This window comes from Buteo buteo, chromosome 11, assembly GCF_964188355.1.
Source record: "Buteo buteo chromosome 11, bButBut1.hap1.1, whole genome shotgun sequence".
NCBI lineage: Eukaryota > Metazoa > Chordata > Aves > Accipitriformes > Accipitridae > Buteo > Buteo buteo.
In genome coordinates this window covers 20227592-20248427 of record NC_134181.1, presented here as the reverse complement: position 1 = coordinate 20248427, position 20836 = coordinate 20227592, and the positions used below count along the sequence as shown (strand labels likewise).

The window sequence follows — 20836 nt, the reverse complement described above, 5'->3', positions numbered from 1 at the left end:
TAAGCTGCCTAACTGGAGAATATAATTAAATAATATCCAGAACAACTGCTCCTAAAGTACATTTTGCTCTCTATTTGCCATATTAGACTGCACATTCAGGACTAGTAATGCTTGCCCACCAGTTGTTCACTCCTCAACGATGTACTGGCACGTGTATATGTGCAGCTGTGCAGTGAGCCAGATTTCTCTGCAGAAGGAAGGTCAATTACCATCAAATGACTGAACACAAACCCTGTGCCAAAATTATCCAAACCACTTTATTATTCTAGGTTTGTAAGCCCACAAACAAACAGGTTCAGACATTAGGAGTTGTTATAAGGTACTAAGAAAGTGCAACACAATCTAGGTCTTATAAAAATACTACTGCGAAAACAAGATCAGTAATCAAGTCCTTTAAATAGCATGAGAAAAGACTTGAGCATTGCCACAGACATCATGTGTATTCTCAGGTAAGTCACATAATCTGCCTCCACTCCCCAACTTTAAAAAGAATTACAACCTCTTCTGTTTTTCAGTTCTTTCATGACAGTTACCATTATCTCTTTCTGAACATGATGGTATTATAAAGAATGCCACAGAAATATCTGTAAACAGGAACAAAAACCATATGCAGCTCCATTTTTTCATTTCATTATCCTACTGATTTGCAGCAGTTCATAAAGACCCAATAGTCATAGTTTTCCTTTGTGCACTTAAAAAGACAATGGATGAGAGTTCTTGTTGGGTATTTAACTCCAGTTTTCCATTGCAAGCTGTAAGTTCTCCAGAGACACTTCCTACAAGTTTAAACATCAACTTAAAAAACACAAACCCAAAGCCCCCTAAAAAACCACAGCAATGCATTAGTTTATAAGGCATATAACTGGCCAGTAAGCCACCAAAAATAGTATTAAAAAAGCATAAATTGTGAAAACAATTAAGGTAGCAAGGTGGAGCAGGGGTAAGACACATCCTTATAGACCAAGTTTAGCAACACACAAAACACTAGTGCAAGTTTAAGCTTTCAGAAAAGGATGACTTACAACAACTGTCATTTTATGAAGCAGTTCTCCCTCTTCCATGATTTTGTGCTCTGTTTCATGGCCATATCAGATAACGCAAAAAGGATAAAAATAAATTTTACTTCTGTCAATCATGTACTCTAGAGGCAGCTCTGTTGGTGTTCTGGCACCAGAATTTCACTCCTTTTCTTTTGTTAAGCAAGAATACCGGAAACGTACAAGAAAAACAATCTTCTCAACAGAGGGGTCTTATCAGTCTCTTCCAAATTCTAGTCTGGATAAGAATTCATTATCCTCAGTAGAAATGCAGAATAATAATGAAGCTGCACTAGTTTAAGCAAGAGAATAATACAGCATGTCAAATGTTTACAACTGACATTGAATAAAATAAGAACATACTGGCTCTCAGGGTGTAACTACATGTTATGTTTTTTTCAGCAGCAACTACCCTCCCACACACATGCATGCACAAAGGGGGAGGGGAAATGAGAAGAAAGGTATTTTTAACCCAGATGATTTTGGCAATCAGATTTGCAGGGCACTAACGTAAACAGCTGTACATATATACACAACTGACAGGAAAGCAAGCTTTAGGACATGGGGAGAAACAGGCAACCAGGACAGGAACTGCAGGTGTTTTCACTATCAAATAAAAATGTAACATGCAACTAAATCCTTAGGCCATAGCCTGGTATGCATTTAAACTAGAACGGCTGTCTTCGAGTACATCCAGCTTTACTCTGAAGTAACAGAATTAAGTTCCAAATAGGGAAAGAACAGTCATGAAATTTTATTTGGTGTATAAGAAAAACAGACTAAATAAACACAAAAATCAAATGCATCTGGCTAAGTCATAAGCATGTTTCAGAAAATTATGTGCTTCTGTTGCAGCAAATGGAGTTAATCTCAGTTGAGGGGTTTTTCCTTCTTTTAAAAGATGTAAGTTCTCATGATCTTTCATAGCAGAGTGCTTTGAGATACATTGATAAAAAGTGATGTACAAAGCAGGTAAAGAATCCAGCTTGTAACTGTAAGGTTCAACAAGAATTAGTCATTCTAAGTTCAGTTACAAGAACAGAAAATAGCAACCGGAAGTGCTAGGCAGTGTTTATACGTGTGCCTTCTCCAGCTCTCCTGGTACTTCTGGTTGATTATGAAGCATGTCTTCAAATGAAAACTTTATAGAGCTTGTGGTTTGGTATTTAAGGATTATTCATTAATACTCATAACAGGTTAAAAAAGAAAATATTTACTTTTTGCCTTAAAAATCTGTAAATTCTACAGGCTCCTCTCTGCTTACTTTTTTTCTCTGTGGGTACATCATTCAAGAGGGCACAGTATTTTACTGCATAATACCCTTGTAGACAAAATGGAAGCTGTTGCCCTCCAGTTTGACGGAGCCTCATTTGTCATTAAGCGTTAGATAGCAAGTCATCTTAACATGACCTGGTAGTTCAGAAGATATTAAGAAATACACTATGGCCTTTGGGGAGATTCTTAAAATGACACAATACATCTGTGCAGGAGTTACTAACATATAGTATTAACAGACTATTTGTCACTGCTATTCTGAAGTTGAAGTATATTATTCTATATGATCGGTTGTTAGAATTTGTGAAAGGACTGCAGCCCTGCAATCCCAGGGCATCTGGTATGTGTAGACATGGGAACTGAGAGAAGATGGAGCACTCCAAAACTGGTGTGTTGTGCCTGACCCACAGGAAGAAGACTGATAGTAAAGATAAGTGAGGACATTAGGCAAATACTGATTGAAGAGAATAGGGGAATTACGTGCTGTAGTTGCCAGCCAAAGGTTTGTCTAGATTCTTGGTATTGCAGGCCAATTTATCATCCACAACCTAACTCTTCCTTTATGGGGGCAAAACTAACGGACTATACAAAAGGCTCCCCAGTTATTCAAAGTTCTGGTTTATGCTGTACCCATAAACTGAAATCCTCACCTAACTACCTACATGGATGCCTTTACCACTGATCAACTTCTAACACTAATGAGCTTGCTGATAGCAACCTGCTGCTCTACACAGACACACCTCCAGGTTTACAGTCTGCTCCAATCCTGAACCAAGCACTGAGCAGAACCCAAGTTTCCAAGATCAGAATGTGTAAGTAGGGCCACAGCAAACAAGACAGGAGTGTGCAAGAAAATGGATATTTTGGTTTACAGGAGAACATGGTGACATAGGGTAGGGTCTTTGTGAAAACTGGTAGAAAAGGAATGCAATAAGCCAAGGCACGAAGTTTCAGTGGGGGGAGGTTACACAGTAAGAGGGAGACCGAAATGGGGGCATGCCTCTTTCTGTTTATCAAACAGAGCATGACACACAGAGGCAGAGAACTGGTATTGATAGTATCTAAACAAACTAGTTTGGAAACTCCTCGCAGCTCAGCAAAACTACACTGTACTTCTGCAGCTGTCCTACAACATGACAGAGTGCAAACCATTCCACAGCAGGCAATCCTACCATATAGTTAACTCAGTATTTCAAATCATTAACATTACAGCTTTTCACCAATATATTTTGCAATACAGCTTTAACGTAGACTTCAGGTGCACAAAATTCAAACGCTCTGTACATCAGAGGACTGAAATGAGCCAAAATGATAATCTGAAACTTTCCTGTTTTCCCAGCTGCACACATGAATGTAGGATCAGAAACACCTTGAATTCACTTGGCTAAGATTGACACAGTAAGCATAACAGGCAGAAACAGGAATCACAGCCAAATGAGAAAGGGGACGCTGAAGCTGAGCACAAACGCCATTTTTTCAGCAACTTTCAGAATGATCACCCAAAATACAAGGGAGACCATATTAGCATGCCTCACAACTGTACCACATCCAAGCCCTTGAAACTTTGCATCTCTTCACAGAGTTCTAAATGGCTTGCATTTATTCCAGCAGGAGTGGAGGTTTCACCACATACTGTACCTAATCAGCCTAACCTCCTGCCCCCAGCCAAAAAAGCTAGGCAATTTGAAAGACAGTAGCATTTGCTCTCAGAAGCCTAAAATTGACAAATTACATTGATGAAATACAGAGACTCTGACCTAATTTAAAGAAGCTATGCAAAATACAAAATGTTGATAGATTTTCTTAGTGGTTCTTTGGATTAAACCACACATTCTCTTGTGGCCTTGTCACTTGAGTACAGTTATCCCACATGACACTGTTAAAGCCTTTTGTAATCACACAGTTACTCCATCTCCTCATCTCTCTTGTGTTCTTGATTTAGAGAACAACTACTAGAAAGCATCTAAGATACACAAGTAGCTATAAATCATTATAGACATTATTACAGCCCATTATGCAGCCATCAAAAGCAGTGAATCATTGTCACTAATGGTTAATAAATGCACCATGACTGTGTTATCAGCCCGCCATTCTGTTTTTAGAGTATGCTTTCATTTTGGGCATGAAGATGCAAAGGGTTACTCTGTAAAACAACTCTGGTTAGAAGGTAACACTTTGTGCCCTGTCACAGCTACAATCAAGTCACAATTCCATTCCCCTCCAGCATAGTACACTGTTTATCCCTGAATTTATGTTTAAGCAGTCTTCCCATTTTTTTTATTTACAAAACCATAAAAAAATTAAATAAATCTCAGATGAAAAAAAATTTCTCCCAGAATTTGTTCCTAAAAAGCGAAGTTAGCAGCCGCTAAAACATGAAGTTTTTCATTAAGCAATGAATTCAAAGTTATTTACCTCCTGCAATCTTGAATAACCTCATACATAAAAAAAATGGAAAGATCTCAGTTTGAAAGGACCCAAGAGAAAGTCCAAAGAGGAATATCTACAAGACTTTGAAAATAACCCTCTCCACCAACCTGTTAAAAAAAACAAACAGAAAAAAATCCAACTCCATCCAGCAATTTTACTATATTAAAAATATTTCTCATTTTTAGAAGTGGTGACTAATCTTCCAAATGCAGTCTGACAAGCCATTTTTTAAACTAGCAATTGCTGTTAATCTAAATATTAATATGAATAATATGATTCTACATTTCTGGGAGTAATATATTAGCTCTAAGTACCTGCTCATGTTTCTACCTACAAATGTCTTTTATGCAGCCTCAGATGAAGTTTTTGTTTCTCCTTTAGAAAACAACAAAAATGCAACACAAACCCAAACCAGCGTTCTATTTTCATTAATTTATTGCTGAAAGATCATGGGTTTGTAGTCAGATCCCCAGAAAGTTGATTCTTCTCTCCTTCACCCAGGTACATAAAAATGAGGACTGGGCCTCCCAAAGAAAACTGACAAAAGTATCTTCTCTTCTATCACACCTATCCTCCTTTGTCTGAAACATAACCATAAGTATTCAGTGCCACTGAGACATTTAATCAGAAGAGCCACGTAAATGATTAAGTGCAGCTGTTCAGTTAACTCATGAGATGTGCAGGCCACAACACAACCCAAAAGACTGCTTATCAACCAGTTCTGCAGTTCTTCAGATTTAAACTGACCTTCCCCGAATGACTTTGAACAGTCCCACAATTTTTTTTAATGTTCTATTTCACCAGAATATTCAGACATAGGTGCACTAAAGGTAGAAGAGAATGATGGCTTGTTAATAAGCTTGCTCCTGCCTTGCAATTTTACTTAGCCTTACTGATCATTTCACTCATCTTAAATTCCACTGTCATTCGAACCCCACATGGCATGCCTGGACAAATGCAAGGACTTGGATGTTGTTTTACAGGCTGGGCTTACTGCCAAATCTGCTCCACGTACTTCCCTGGCTCACTAGGGCAGCTTCAGGCAACAACTCCCGAATTTACGTTACTGCTGTGAACAGCCAAACTGCTGCTTACTATTGATCCAGGCTCAATCTACTCTCATTTCTCACTCATTCACAGCAACATTACTTATTTGGCTACTCTTCAAGTGGGATATGATAAACTGCTTGCAGTAGTACAACACAAACAAAAGGAAAAAGACTGTCATGTTTTAAGCAGAGGACTACTTTTTACTTTGAAGAAAGAAAGAGTTTATTCCTAATTTTCAGAAATATGTAAGATAAGAGCATTAGCATAAATGCTTTTGTACCCTGCCCATCTCCCACATCCCAACTCTCAGGATTTGTTTTCATTTGCACTGTGCCCATAATTCAGATGGAAGGGAACGGGACAGAGTATGAGGTGCGACTACGAATTCACACACAAAGTAAGTGATATTTTGTCAAACTTGAAAACAAATCTGAAACAAGGATCTGTTTCAAATCCCTGCACTACATAGTGACTCACTACATTGTGATTCTCAATGCACTATACAGTGATCCAAGAACCATATGCCAAACCATAAAAGTTACGAAGTTAGATCAGGTGCAACTACAACTGCTTTGCAACAGCACACAAGAGAGTTTGGTATTTTTCCAAATGGTCTCATCCTGGTCAAGCTTTATCCAAACAGGCAAGACTTCAAATAGCCAGCATACTGTGAAAAAAACACAACATATCCAAACATGTCAGCTTCCCAGGATTACCATCTTAATCCGTTACTCTTAATGGCCAGGCAATTCTGACTCCATTGACACCAGATTTGACTTTAATACACATTTTCCTTTAGTTCTTCCTCAGCATCTCTCTAAGTTATCTTGAAGTCACAACGTTCTTGTCAAAGACCCTCTACTTTTGGTCAGATGCAGCTGTTTTGTTTTCCCTCCTCCCCTCCATCAGCAGATTATATAACCACAGCCTATGACTGATTTGCATTGCGTCCCTGCATGTCATCCTTTTACATGCACAGATACCAGCATCCACTAGCTTGTAAAATAAAATGATAGTAAATAAATTTCCCTCAAGTGGTGGTTCCTATCACAATACATTTAATGCCTAATATCTAATAAATAAACATTTCTGTTTAAAAGTATCATTTATGTCTCAGGGAGAAAAAAATAAACAGACTCAAGCAACTTGTCCATTCATTCCTTCTTAAAGTTGCACCAGTTGATCCTAGTCTTAATCCACATGAGCACTCTTTTGTACAGCAAATGCTTACAGGCCAGCACAGACAGCTGTATGTATATGGATGGCTCAAATTATACATATTAACCACAGAGTCACTATCTTGTGCAAAGACTTTCTCTCCTACCCATTTATATAGGCAACCAAAGCTAAACAGAATAAAAAAAGACTTTTAGAAGGAATAAAAAAATGTGAACCATGCAGGTGTGCAAGATGGTTTGTTAAAAAGACTTCAGAAGACCATGTCTCACAAGTTTCTCTTACTCAGCTAAGGAAAACAAACTTTGTAGCAGTTCTGGATCAGAAGCATGTGATGACAAAAATGAATTTCACCAAGAGCAACCCTCAGTCAGCTCACACCTCAAGTTCACAATTATTGCCACCATCCAGCCCTTAATTTTCCATTCAGTCAAATTATAAGACTACTCTCTTTCCTATCACAACTTGACTTAGTATTGCTTACCTTAATCGCCATCTTAGGGAAAAGAATGAAAAGTTCAAGCACACTGCAAACTTCTGTAAACAGCTTAGGCTGTTTTCTACTCTATTCCCTGTCAGAAATTCCTGTCATGAATACACACATTTAAGAAGTGAAGAAGAACACTTTACGTATTAATGATCAAGGCAAGGCTATAAAGATTAGTATTGTGGTGGTGTATCAGTACAAATCATTGGTTTTAAGACTTTTACTACATATCTAAATTAAATGACATATATAGTGCCTGGTTCTGCTACAGAGAACTCTGCCTAGCTACTGAGGATAAATTCAGCACCCATCATCACTTCAGAGCACTTAACACATGGGCAGGAGGTAACTGCTGTGCAGCCCAAGCAGCTCACAGGTGCTCATAGAGAAAGCAGGTCAGACACAGACACCTTCAGAAGAAAAGATCAGGTTTACTTTGACAGTCACAATGGCAAAATGTGTATTTCAATCTTGATATTCAGCAACGGCCTCAAACCAATAAGCTAATAGCTCAAAGCTACAGGAACCACACACCCCCCGCCCCCCCCCCCCCCCCCCCCGAGAACAAAGAGTATGGAAGTTTTCAAATAAACTAAGGATCCAAATCCAGATATGCTGTCCTTATCCAGAGCAAGGCTCCAGCTCACAAAGGTGCTTTGAATTGTCACTAAATTCATCACAGAACTGCGATATTTTTCGTAAGAGAGATTGTGAGATGCATCTGTAACGAGATTACTAAATAGTATTACTTAACCAAATATTAAGTCACAGGAAATATGGAGAACCTCTTTTCAGCTTGTTTCATAGTTTCCAAGAAAATAAAACAGATACTATGAACCCTAAGTTCAAGGAGGGTACTTTTATCAGTACTTTTAAAGCACTCATATTTTAGGAAAACAAATAAACAAAATCAACCAAGGATGATTACTTATATTGAAAGATAATATGAATTTCTCCTCCTTTACTTCATAACCCAAGAACAAAAGGTGGGTGAGGGTGAAATTCCACATATTACTCTGTTTTACTGGGTAACAAAACCTCAGCCCGTCTTTTGCTCTTAGAGGACTTAATCAGAAATAGCAGGAACATTTTAGACAGGATTCTAAATAGCAGTGTCAGTAACTTATCTGTCAGAATTTCCCAAATAATTAAATAATTCATTTTCTGGATGTTGAACAGTTTGCAGTCTCTAATTTTAAGTCAGTCCCTATTTCACATGCCAACAAGATATAACTGTGGATGTTACAGAACTGTACAAGGTCCTGAATTTGCAGCTTAGTACTACGTACCCCAAGCTCTTTAAAGGCCCTTACCTTGTAAAAACTCATTCTTTAAAATAGAAGATGAACCCTTAAAATAAAAATTCAGCTAAAGAAATAATCAGAGCAACTTGTATTTGCTCCCTTTTTGCACTGTTTGGCATTTAAACAGTATACTGCATCCTCAGCAGAGTTTTTAACAGTAGTGTGAAGAGCTTAATGCAGTTTATTTGCTTAATGCTTAATAAATTCTAGGTAAACTTCCCAGAATTATATTGAATAGTATTGCAAAACCAGGGATTGGGGGTGAAGGGGATGGGGGCATCATTAGAAAAATATTTAAGTTAAATTCAATTACTCAAGTGTCACACATTAAATGTCAAAAATCTCTTCATCAAAGACACCAAACATGGTGGCACCTCAAATAAATTAACAAAGTTAGTTACATGACAATCTATTGTAGTAGACTGTACAGAACCTGAATGATACTGTAATTCAAATGCCTACTTAGGCATTTCAAACGCAACTGATACAAGGTGGCAAGATGCAATCAGATGCTACTCCAACCAACCAAACAGTTTTGCAAGAAAGAGTATACCAAAGAGATTTAGTTCACTTCAAAGTGCACTGTAGCATTACCTTTGGGCACTGGAGGCCTGAATTATTTTGTCAGAAAAAGATGAAGCTCATTAGTGCCTCGAACTGTACCACCTGTTTTGAGTGCCAAACACTACAAAAATCAAAGTGATAATTTCTTTCTTCTTTGGGACAAGGACACAAACTGTCAGAGAAGAGAGCAAGATTTTGCAGAAGGTGCTTAGTACCCAACTTCCACTTAAAAGCAGCTGAAGAGCTTTTGACAATCTCTTATTTAGCAACCACCTGAGCATATCTGTACTTCAGTTCACAAGCTATATGAAATGGGCTATCCCTTTGATTTCAAGTAAAGTGCGCTGCAAAGATTGCAGTATTAGACTACAGACTTTCAAGCATCTTCAAACCATCTTTCATGCATTCCCCTCTGCAGCAGGAACTACAACTTTCAGATCAAGCGCACAAGCACTACTGCAGAACATTAGTCTCAATTCCTGCCACTTATCACAAAACTAAGTACATTAGTTCTCCTATCCTGCAACCCACTAAAATTGTTCTGTATAATAACTCAGAATCCCAGTTGATTTAATTTCTTATTGTCCTTTTGATGTCATAAAAAGGGTAATCTACTGCCTGGGACTAGGATTTTCTTAATAGTTCAGAAATCAAAAGTATATTAAAGGTAATGAAAGAATAGCTTACTTTCTCTTGCTTTTGATTGAAAATACAGTTAAAGATAAAATATATAAATATATATACCTATATATGTACATATATAAAAGAATAACATCCTCGCAACACTACAGTAGTGTCAGCATAAAAGAAAAAAGCATTAACGTACATTTCCATGTTATTTACACAAGAACTTAGCACTAGATGCCTCTTTCACAAGGATGCCAATCCCAAACTTCTGGACATACAGCATGAAGCATGAGAACGTGTTTTTAAGTGTTATCCATGTTCATGGAAGACTTAGTAATTTTAATATTATTTATTTCAAATTAAGCAACTTTCCCTGCGATGTACACATTTTATTACTAGCATACATTAGAAAAAAAATACCCTTACGCTGACTTTGCTGTGCAACAGACAGTATCATTGAAGCAAGTGATATGGGATTATGAAATACATGCTTTAGGGAGATCCAAGAACTTTTATTCATCTAACTAATATACTCGGAAGAAGGGGAAGTGAAAAATATAAATTTCCAATATGGGTGCTCTCTAACAGCTAAACTCTGGCAATCCTTTTAATAGAATACTTGAAGGCAGAGACCTATTCTAACCCTTTCCTCTGAAGGCCACATCTGTGCACAGCAGGAGAGATCATCTCCAGTATTCCACAAAACAGTGAAATTGCCGAGTTACAGATGCAGATGTAGGATTCCTTACTGAAAGCTACGGCAAACAAATCAGGTCATGGTCTGAATACCACATTTTCAAATTTGCCTTAAAAATAGTTTTGATTTATCAAGCATGGAAAGTTCTCTATATTCAGAGTAATAGCTGAACTGCTTGTTAGGGAATGCTACCAAAATACAAATATTACAAAAGCGAATGGAGTGCCAGTAGTATTTCCAGTTTTCTGAGCAACTTGTTTTCTCATTCTCACCTATCACTGATGGAGAAGCACAGTTTAGACTACTAGTTTTATGTGAAAAGAATAGAAATAGGGGTGTCAATTATTTTTGTTGTAATTTGTTAACATTCCCCATTGTTTTCTTACGGTACTGTAATGCATTTCTTTGGCTAGCAGAAGTCAGGCCCCCTTCCCAAAAGCACCATCTGCTATTCCACTTAAGTTGCAAAATAGGCAAAGAGAATCTCCCCTCATCTGAAGAGATCTGTAAACTAAATCTTATCATCAAGAAAGTTAGAGATTTTGTAAGAAATTAACCCCGAGTGTCCACACTGGGTTATACACAGACTGTATCAGACAATTTTTTTTCTAATCAACTTATGCAGACAACCAAGTCAGAGAACAAAACAACATGGCTGCATCATTTAGCTTGGGTACAGTCATGTTTCAGATCTATCTTATCATCTAACCAGTTAGACTTAAGACAGTGCATCACCCATTAATACTTATTTCAAGTAGGTCAGGAAAAAAGCATGCGGCCATTGAACTCTGGTGCAGCTACACACTGCACAGCTGGCTCTTATTGATTCCCCACACCATAATTTACAGGGAATACTTCATTTTCTGCGGTTTAAAGAAACACGAGTCTTTTTAAAAGGGATTTTCAGGCTCCGATACTACAAAACCGAATAAAATGGAAGCACTCTGAAACGTGTGTACATACCCGTACATACGGACCCAAACAGCCATCACAGCTCAACTCGCAGTGTTTTGCCCATCCACACGTACATACATGCATGTACACAAAGTTTCTAAGAACACGCCGGAGTAACGACGATGCTTTATATACGAGCAACAGTTCGGTTGAAACTTTTCACCGCGAGAGTCCCACCCAAGTCTCTAGTCCAGCCCCATCGACGTTTTGTTGCTCGTTGCCGTATGCCGAACTTAACGGCGCGCTGTACCTCACCGGGAGGCCCCGCCGATCGCCCTCCCCCAAGCCCTACGAGGCGACCCAAGGTCGGCGGCGGCAGCCCAGGCGATGGCCGGCCGGTTCCCCCCGCCGCTACCTGCGCCAGAGGCGGCGGCGGGACGCGGGGGGGGGGGGGCGCGGGGGCAGGCCCACCAGATCCAAACCGTCCCCCCGCCTCCGCGAGAGCCGGGGCCTTCCCCCCGCCGAAGCCACCGCGCCCCGGGGGAGGCTCCTCCCGCACGGCGCGGGCTCTTGGGTTTCTTTTCCCAAAGAAAGTTGTAACGGCGGCGAGAGGCCCGGAGAGCCGCGGCCTGGTCCCGCGGGCGGCATCGCCCCCCTCAGCCCCCCACTTCCCGCGGGGAGGGGAGGGGAGCGGCGCCGTGAAGCGGCCGCAGCCTGAGGGAAGAGGCACGGCGCCGCTCCCTCCCCCCCCCCCCCCCCAACCTCACCCCCCGCTCTCCCGCCTCCGGCGGCGGCGGGGCAGGCGGCAGCCCCCCCCTCCCCGCCCTCGCCTTACTCGCAGGAAAACAGGAAGCCGACCTCCCCCAGGCCGGCCCGGCCCGGGCCCGGCGGGAGGGGAGCGGCCGCGACCCGGCTGCGGAGGAGCGCACCTGCAGGCCCCAGCGGCGGCCCGGGGCCGGGCTGCCCGTCCTCCCCGAAGATCAGCCTGAAGTCGAACTCGTCGGTGGCGCCGCAGTTTGCCGTAGTCATGGGTTTGGCCGGTGAGGCGAAGCGAGACCCCGTCGCCCTGCCGGGCCGCGCCGGGCTCCTGCCGGGCTGCGCTCCCCGCCGCCGCCCCTCAGGGCCGCCTCATAACACCGGATGGCGCCGCGGCTGGAGGGAGGGAGGGGGCGGGGGAGGGAGGGGAGCGCGCGGGGAGGCGGCGGCGCGAGCGGCGGCCCCAGCCCCAGCGCGAGCTCCCGTGCCCGGGCGCCTTCTGTCAGTCGCGGCAGGGGGAGGGCGCCTACTACGGGCCGCGGCTGGCCCCGCCCCCGCGCCGCACCGCCCCGGCCCCGCGCGCCCGCCGGCCCCGCCCCCGCGCCGTGCCCCCGGGGCAGCGCCCCCAACCACCCACCCCCCCCGCCCCGCCGGGCTGCCCCGCCCCTCGCCGACGTTTCCCACAGTTGGTCTCTCTTTCTCGCGGTGACGTCGGCAACACCGGCGGCGCCTCGTGACCCGCACCGATGCCGCTGAGGGAGGAGGGACGCCTCGCGGCAGGTCACGCGGCGCGGAGAGCCCGCCTCGCTCCGCGCCGCGCGGGCTGCCGGGGGTGGTAGTCGGTTGGTCGGCCCGGCGCGGGCGCCCAATCCGAGGGAGGCAGCTGAGCACAAAGGGGCGGGGCAGCGCGCGGGGCGCGGGTGCCACGTGTCGCCCGGCGGCCGAGCGGTGGCCGCCGTGCCCGGGGCTCCGCGGGGCCCGTTCTCGGCGAGGCGGCTGCCGCGGGCGGGAGCGCCGGCCCGCCACAGCCGGGACGCGACGGAACCCTCCTGCAGGGCGGGAATTGCCGCCTGTGAGAGCCAAGGCACAAAATCCTTGGGGGATGGGATGCGGGTTTCACGTTAGGGTCTTGAGAAGAATCGCACGTAGATAGGTGGTGTTCTTGGCACCGATTAACGGCTCGGGTGACTAGGTAGGTTCTCGTAAGCTGGGGAATGTGGCTTGGGTAACAAATGCTGGCTGAAGGACTCTAAGCTGTTAGCCACTTACCTTCCAGGCTCCTCGGAAACAGTGGCGATGAAGCAGCTGTACGGAGACTAATTAAAATACTTTCTAGCAATGTATGCTGTCAACGAAGGGAACCACGTAGTCATTAGGAAGAGCACAGAAGTTTCGGAATACTCTGCCTGCACAGCAACACACCATCACCTATTGTTTTGCCTTGCATTAAGGTTGAAAGACAAATAAAACGGGCAAAAGAAAACGTAGAATTTACATTGTTCGTACAGCAGGAGCATCTGTTCCCAGCTGCGGATGGCAGCATAGAAACTGTAATTGGCCTGATGTGTCTGCAATTTGCAGTGTAAGAAATCCTAGAGCAACTTAACAAAACCTTCGCTGGGTGCTGTGGAATTAGTAAAAGATTAATCCTTAGTGTATGTGATCTATCTAGGAAGATTTTAGGCTTGTGCTGAAACTTGGGCATTGATGGGAATTAAACTACTCCTCACAGCCAGGCACACTGGCTTAAGGATAGTTATGTGATATTTACATACATTTACAGATATTGGTTATGGACACTGAAACTCATATTAACCAGAGTATCATTGCTATATCTTTTTAAACATTAAAGGACCAGGTTTCATTACTTACGTGAAAGATTACCTGACCTAGAGTTAGTGTCTCATGACCCCCTGGCCATGTAGAAATTACAGATTTATCTGTTAATATTGTTTGATTCATAAATAACTAATTCAAGTTGTTCCTATGCTCAGGGTCTTTTTGTGTTTGTTGTTGAGATGGATCCAAACAGGCATATCATAATCCCATGCATGCAATTGTATCTAGATGTTCTCTTTACAGACAGTGCATGAAAGTGAGAAAAGAAGGCTAGCGTGAAGAGAAATTGGCTACAGTGCAAAATTCTCAGTCCAGCAGGCTTTTGAAAAAGTTCCGTTAATTCTCTCTGTGCACTCATAAGGAAGATCAGTAATCTATGCTGAAGAAAGCAAGCCTAAATGAAAAGCTGCTTTGTGACCTCGCAGTTCTAGTGGAAACAGAAAGCAGCACATTGAAAAATACTGTGTAGAACTTGGGACAGGAAGAGTTTGCCCAAGTGAAAATGGGAAGCTGCTTCTAGTGCCCAGGCTACAAAGCAGCCATATGTTTATCTTAATCTCCTAATGCACCGTCCTTTCTGTTGTCACTTCCCACACACCACTAGCTATTTCTTTACCTAAAACACATGAGCAACTAAAGCTGCTGTTCCTACAATACTTAAACCAAAGGTTGATGCTCTTGTTAGGGTAGCCAACTCCCTCTCCTGAAGGAAGCCCGAACCTTTGTAAGAAGCTCACACCCAGTTGGCCTGTAGCCTCTTTTTACCTTTAAATCCAAGGTCACGTAGCAAGACAAGCTGGAAAAGAATGTGTAATTGGATTAACCGTGGTTAAGAAAAACCCTCATGTATTCTTGAATGAAAACAGGTCTACGATGAACAATTCAGAAAAATATACCACATATAAAATGGCTCTGAGCAGCTAATTTTTGTCTAAAAACTTTTGGGTAATCTTTCACATTTTCAAAGCAGATATATTAGAATTTGTCTTATTGTTAAATAATTGTTGTGTCAGATTACAGCATGTGGAGTAACTATAGCAGTTTCCTGTTCTGCTATACCAGTAGTTTATTCATTATGCATGTCCCTGAAGAAAAATACAACCAAACTTGTTCTCTCCATAAGGGGAAATTGGAACACAAGTATTTTATCCATGTTCTTTGATAAGATGCTCAGAGTATATTTCTAATGAGTATGCTAAATTTAAAAAAATGTGTATTATTGTCTTGTTCCTTTCCCTTAACTGTAAAACAAATCTTTTCTCCCCTGTTTGAGACAGTATTCATTCAGAAAACTGTGATACATGCAGGTCATTAGGCAGTACTTTTAGTCCTACCTACAGCTGTCAATTAAAAAGGACTATATATCCTAAAATAAAATAGAGTAATTGGTTATGTTGTGACTATCTAGCTAACAAGATAAGAATTTACAGAACAGTAGAAGGTAAGGTGGTATTCTAAGCAATTAATAGTTATCTACAGTAATCTTTATAAGGCTTTTACATCAAAATCAGACGTATCTGTCTTTGAGTTCAGAACTTCCATTTTTTGCCAGCAACATCCTTTGTCTTGTCTTCACCATATTTTTCATTTTGCTCTGTCCTACTGCACCAAAATGCAGATCCTTTCTGCATTTGAATTTGTAAAAAGAAAAACACCTTCAAACCCTTTCTATACAGCTAAAGGGTAATTGGGGCGTGACTGAAAGTGAGTTGGCAGAAGCCCTAAAACGACTGACGTGGGCTTACATCAATTTCCAGGGATTTATGTCAACCTCTGTGCTTGAGGTCCATGGCATGCATGGCTGATTTGGCTTTTGCTTGCTATTGAGAGATGAAACGGTGGCAGTAATGAGGCTAACTTTATTTCACTCGTGGTTTTGTGAGGAGGGGGTGCTTTTATTTATTCATTTATTTAATATGCATAGGTGGTTTCCATCCTTGCTGCTTTTAGGCTGTGTTATTGCATCCAGATGGGGATACACCTTGATCTGGTCAGAAGCTGGAGTTACTGCATGTGCCTTGAGAAGGAAGGAACGTGCTTCCTGTGGTATTTGAATCCTTTCCAAACTGGGGCTATTTTCTAGGCGTGTTGTGACTTTCGGCTCCAAAAACCTGAGGGCTACATTGTGCTGTGTTTTATTTTCCACACATCATCCTATGCTGGATAGCTAGGAATTCTGGATCTGCAGCCACATCCCAGATCTGTATTTGTCTTGGAGTAATAGGGATTCCTCCCCCCTTCCTATGGGCAGCAAATCAAACCCAGCTGTGCAATTGTAGCCAGAATAGGCTTTGGAAGAAGCATGGTCAGGCATTCGTTCTGCATGATTCAATAAACCAAACAGCCTCGAATTAAGAATTAACACATAAGGTTGTATTTCATGTGCTTGATCTTGTTCCCATTTGTGGTTGAATCTGGACCTGTTTAGAAGCCACACACACCAGTGTGGCATAGAAAGGGCAGATGAGAAAGCACAGAGAAAGACTCCTGGAATCAGCAGACAGTGTTCCTTGGCTGTACCTATGGTTATGCCTTTTACAGCTGCTATTGAAAAAAGCACGAGTACAAGGGAAATTTTTTGACAAGTCTGAATGTATACTTACACACTTAAACTCATTTGCAAATGGCATAAAAACAAAATTATCACAGCCTTTACGTCTCTAACAGCTAACAAGGCACATCCATTTTCTAAGCTTGCAGAATGGTGTTATGTAGGAGAAAGATACTATTTCAGTATACAGGCTATGTTCAAGAAAGTTAAATTCAGCAGTCATATAGGAAAGGGGCTTGCATGCTGCACACAAGGTCATAGGTTATTTATATTTAATATGTGACATCTGGCATTTTAAATAATTTCCTTGGCTAATTACCAGTGCCTGGGTGAAATGTGAAACTTCTGCCGTTGGGGAATTAAAAGGAAAACAAAAACAAAAGCAGATTGGAAAGTTTTGTAGGAAAATTAGGAGTTGTCCTAATTCAGGCATTAGAATACATGGTAACAGCAGATAGAGTAAAAGGGAGTAATTTGACTGAACTTGGATAAATTTTAAGTTTTCAGTGAAAATCTGCAGCCATCCTTTTAAGATTCCCTATGCCACGACTGTTAATTACAATTTGATCAATGGGGCATTTGTAATAGCAAGATTACAAAGTTTAAAAAAAAAAAAAAAAAAAGATTGCCTACAACGTGTGTGTTGACAAAAACATACCTACATAAAAACTTAATGAGGTCACAGTCTCATGTAACCATTTTACAGTTTTCCCCAAGAAGTTTCATCACTCTCCTAAACTTACTACATTCATATTAGTACACTTTAATATATTTTTCTTCAATATATTTTTACATTAACAACCATTGCTTTGCTTTATTGTTTGTTTAACATTCTGCCACGTAAAGCAGACATTACTTCATAAAGTTTGCTGCTACTTTATATTTCTATAGTTTTACGGAGCAGGTTGGAATCCTCCCATTTAGAGGTTACCATCACACATGTTAAAAAGACTAGAGGCTCTAGAAATCTGGCACTTAACTGCATGGCTCTTTTCACAGACTTTATATTCATAGTATTCTGCTCTCAGATCACCAAGTGAAAGGAAAGTAAAATTATCAGCTGCTTTATTACTGATATCAATATATAAGGACGCTCCAGGCACGAGTTCTTGCTTCTGAAAGGATTGCTTTTACAGATACTTTAGAGTCTTATTATAAAGCCTAAAGTGGTTTGTGAGTGAAATCAGATGACAACGGAGATTGCTACCAGAACAAGAACAACCTCCTTTAATGCACAGTGATGTTTGCATAAGATAAATATTTGTGAAGACTCAAATGAGGTTTCATAAAAGCTCTTAGCCTTGATACAAAGACTAAGGTGTCATTTTACTTACTTTCCATGTTTTAACTTTCAGTTTTGACTGTTCATTAGCCAGCAGACAGTCCTCTTGTACACGACTGCGATATAGAAAATATAGGTTCTGTTCCAATTTCTTGTAGTCTAATTTTCAGACTTTTTCAAAGCGGCACAAGTAACTTGCTATTTATATGGACACTTAAAACACTGCCTGAGTTTCGCTCTAAGGTGAGGATAATACAACTTCTGTTGTTCCTCTTTTCACTTAGACTGCAAATGCCTCTGAGTAAGGACTCTCAAGTCTGGAATACTTCTTATATGCTGTGTTTGAACAGTCAAGCAGCCTGGCTAGATGATTTGCGTTAATGTTTCTCTTTGTACTGGAAAAGGAGAAGCATCGCACAACTGTTATAGCAAAATGGAACCCCAGTCTCTGAGCCTTTAGCTATTCTATTCTAGGATCTATACATACTATGATACGGTTCTGTTTTGTTCAAGTGTAATGCATGTGCAGTTTTTCTGTATTCCATATATACATTTGATGTCCTTTGATTAGCTTAGATACAACCACAATCTCATGTGCTTAAGTCATTCCTCCATATACTGTAATTTAATAAAAGATACATAGCCTTTGCTTATGTATGTATGCCTTATTATGCCTTTGTTTATGCTTATGTATACATAGCCTTTACTAGCCTTTGCTAGTAAATTAAGGTTTCTTTATCAGTATATTAATTGTCTTCAGGGGTAGCAAAAGAATATTTTCCCTCATTACAGCTTTTCACCATAATTCATAATAAGAAAACAGAATAAATGTATTATTAATCTTTTCTTGATATGCATATTCCCAGGTTTCTGTGTAAAGCCTGATGGGCTCGCTTTTCAGTGGGAAGGACTGTCAGCCTTGTGCAAATCACTCTTTTGTCCTTGACTCAGATCAGATTAAGCCAACATAAAACAATGGGTTCTAGTGCTGCGGAAAACTTTAAAGGCTCCCTGGTAGCTTGGATCTTGGACTTCTTCTACCTTTTCTCTGTGGGACTGGATCCATTTTGCAGTTGTTAGATCACATATGCTCACACTACTTGCTTAGTCTGTGCCTAATGAGCTTTCTGACCCAACATCTTAATTTGGATACAAGAGGTTTCAGCTGAGAGGCAACAGGTGTTGAACACAATTACCATATCCCAGCTATGGCAGGTGTTTGTGTGTCTTTTTTGCTGTGATCCATTCCATTATAAAGTCAAGCAGGCTAGCCAGGTGGTTTACGTTTATTTTTTCCTTTGCATTGGAATAGAGGCAGTAGTTTTCATTAGCAGCTCTTGCCTCTCGGTTTTTCAGTTGACTGAGTTTCCGCCTGGCTTGCTGTCCAGATTGCATGTAAGAGGGTTGATTCTTCTTTGACAGAGCGAGGGCTGGGAGGTTTAACTATTTGATTCAGTTACAGAATCAATCCTCACTACAGTCAGTCATCTGATATTATGCTGCTTGTCCCCGTCCTTATCTTTCTACCTTAACCCCTTCCCAGGAATAGGCTTAGTTGCATCCTCTGGCTCCTTATATGACAGACTGGATTGGGATAAAGATACTGCAGTATATTAAACATTTATGGAAAGCAGAAAAGACAAAATACAGAAAGGAATAACTGATTAAATACTATCTCAGTATTCTTACGAGCTGGAGAATGAGCCATTCAACTAATGAAGTGACCCCAGCTCTGGAAGAGTATTACTCAGTAAAGGTTCACCCATTTAAAATTAATTTATTTTTGCTGTACTTGCAGATCCTATGTATTAGTTCATCAGATACGTATAAAGAATGGTTTAGCTGTTAATTTATATTGAACAAAATAACAGAGTTTCAATGAAATCTCACATAAAATGGGTTTTTAACATGTTTTCAAACTAGAAACCTTATCCCAAGGATTCATGTCATCTAGTCGGTGAGCAAAAACAAATCATATGATCAGTCTTTTTGCTTTCATTATCAAAAAGGCCAGAGATGTCTGAATATGCACAAATCATCTGTCTACAAATGCAAAATAAAATGTTTGACCTGCTGCTTACTCCTCTGGAGACCAGGTCCTGGTGCTCCCATATGTTAAGAAGAAATAATGCCAATAAGCCACAAGGAGGTAACTAATGATAAACTACAGAACAAATATTTTCAGATTAAGAAAACTAGTAAGAGAAAAGGCTAAAGTTGTTAATTCAGCATTATGTCATCATTTGATCAGTAAATAATTCTTACCAAACTTAAATAGATTATCCTCCCATTAAAAAAAGAAATTTGTCTGAAACAATTGTATGAATCATGACATTAACAGTGATTCATGTTAAAATAAAGAATACATCCATTCTAAAGCATGATACAGACTTTTGAGTGGTCAAAATCTTTTTTCTCATGTACTTCATTGCATAATGTCCTTTTGAGGCATTAAAATTGCTTGGGTTTGACAGACCGAATATATGATTATGTGTACAATATGTTATGTGCCTTTGTCACTTAAAATGTTATCTAGTTTACATTTAAAGCATTCAAGACTGCACTGGTTACCAATAAAAAAGGTAACTATTAATTTTTATTCTTATTCAGTTTGATTTTTTTATAAAGCATTTGCTGATACCAAAGTTCACAATCTGTTGGTTGATCAGAAAGCAGCCAACAATTGCAAAATGTATCATTAGAAAATTGCTCAGCATGCAGGCTACTCTCTCATCTTGTCAATTACATCTAGTTTCTGTCATTGTTAGGCAAAAATGTCATAGTAGTTACATCCAGAATGGTAGTAATAATAGGGAGGCAAAGAATATAAGGTAATGGAAACAAGTCACCTCCATGATAAAGGTAAG

At 40.8% G+C, this 20836-nt stretch overlaps 1 protein-coding gene across 4 annotated transcripts in view; it reads right to left on the bottom strand.

Annotated features, from left to right (window-relative positions):
• The window catches only part of NFATC3 (nuclear factor of activated T cells 3), a 77729-nt gene extending 64947 nt beyond the window's left edge, over positions 1 to 12782 (bottom strand). For all 4 annotated transcript variants that reach the window (XM_075040281.1, XM_075040282.1, XM_075040283.1 and 1 more), the window contains exon 1: positions 12471 to 12782. In XM_075040281.1, the coding sequence (XP_074896382.1) occupies positions 12471 to 12570 (100 nt within the window). In that variant the 5' untranslated portion in view covers positions 12571 to 12782. The remainder of the gene's footprint in view (positions 1 to 12470) is intronic.
• Positions 12783 to 20836: the final 8054 nt, after the last annotated feature.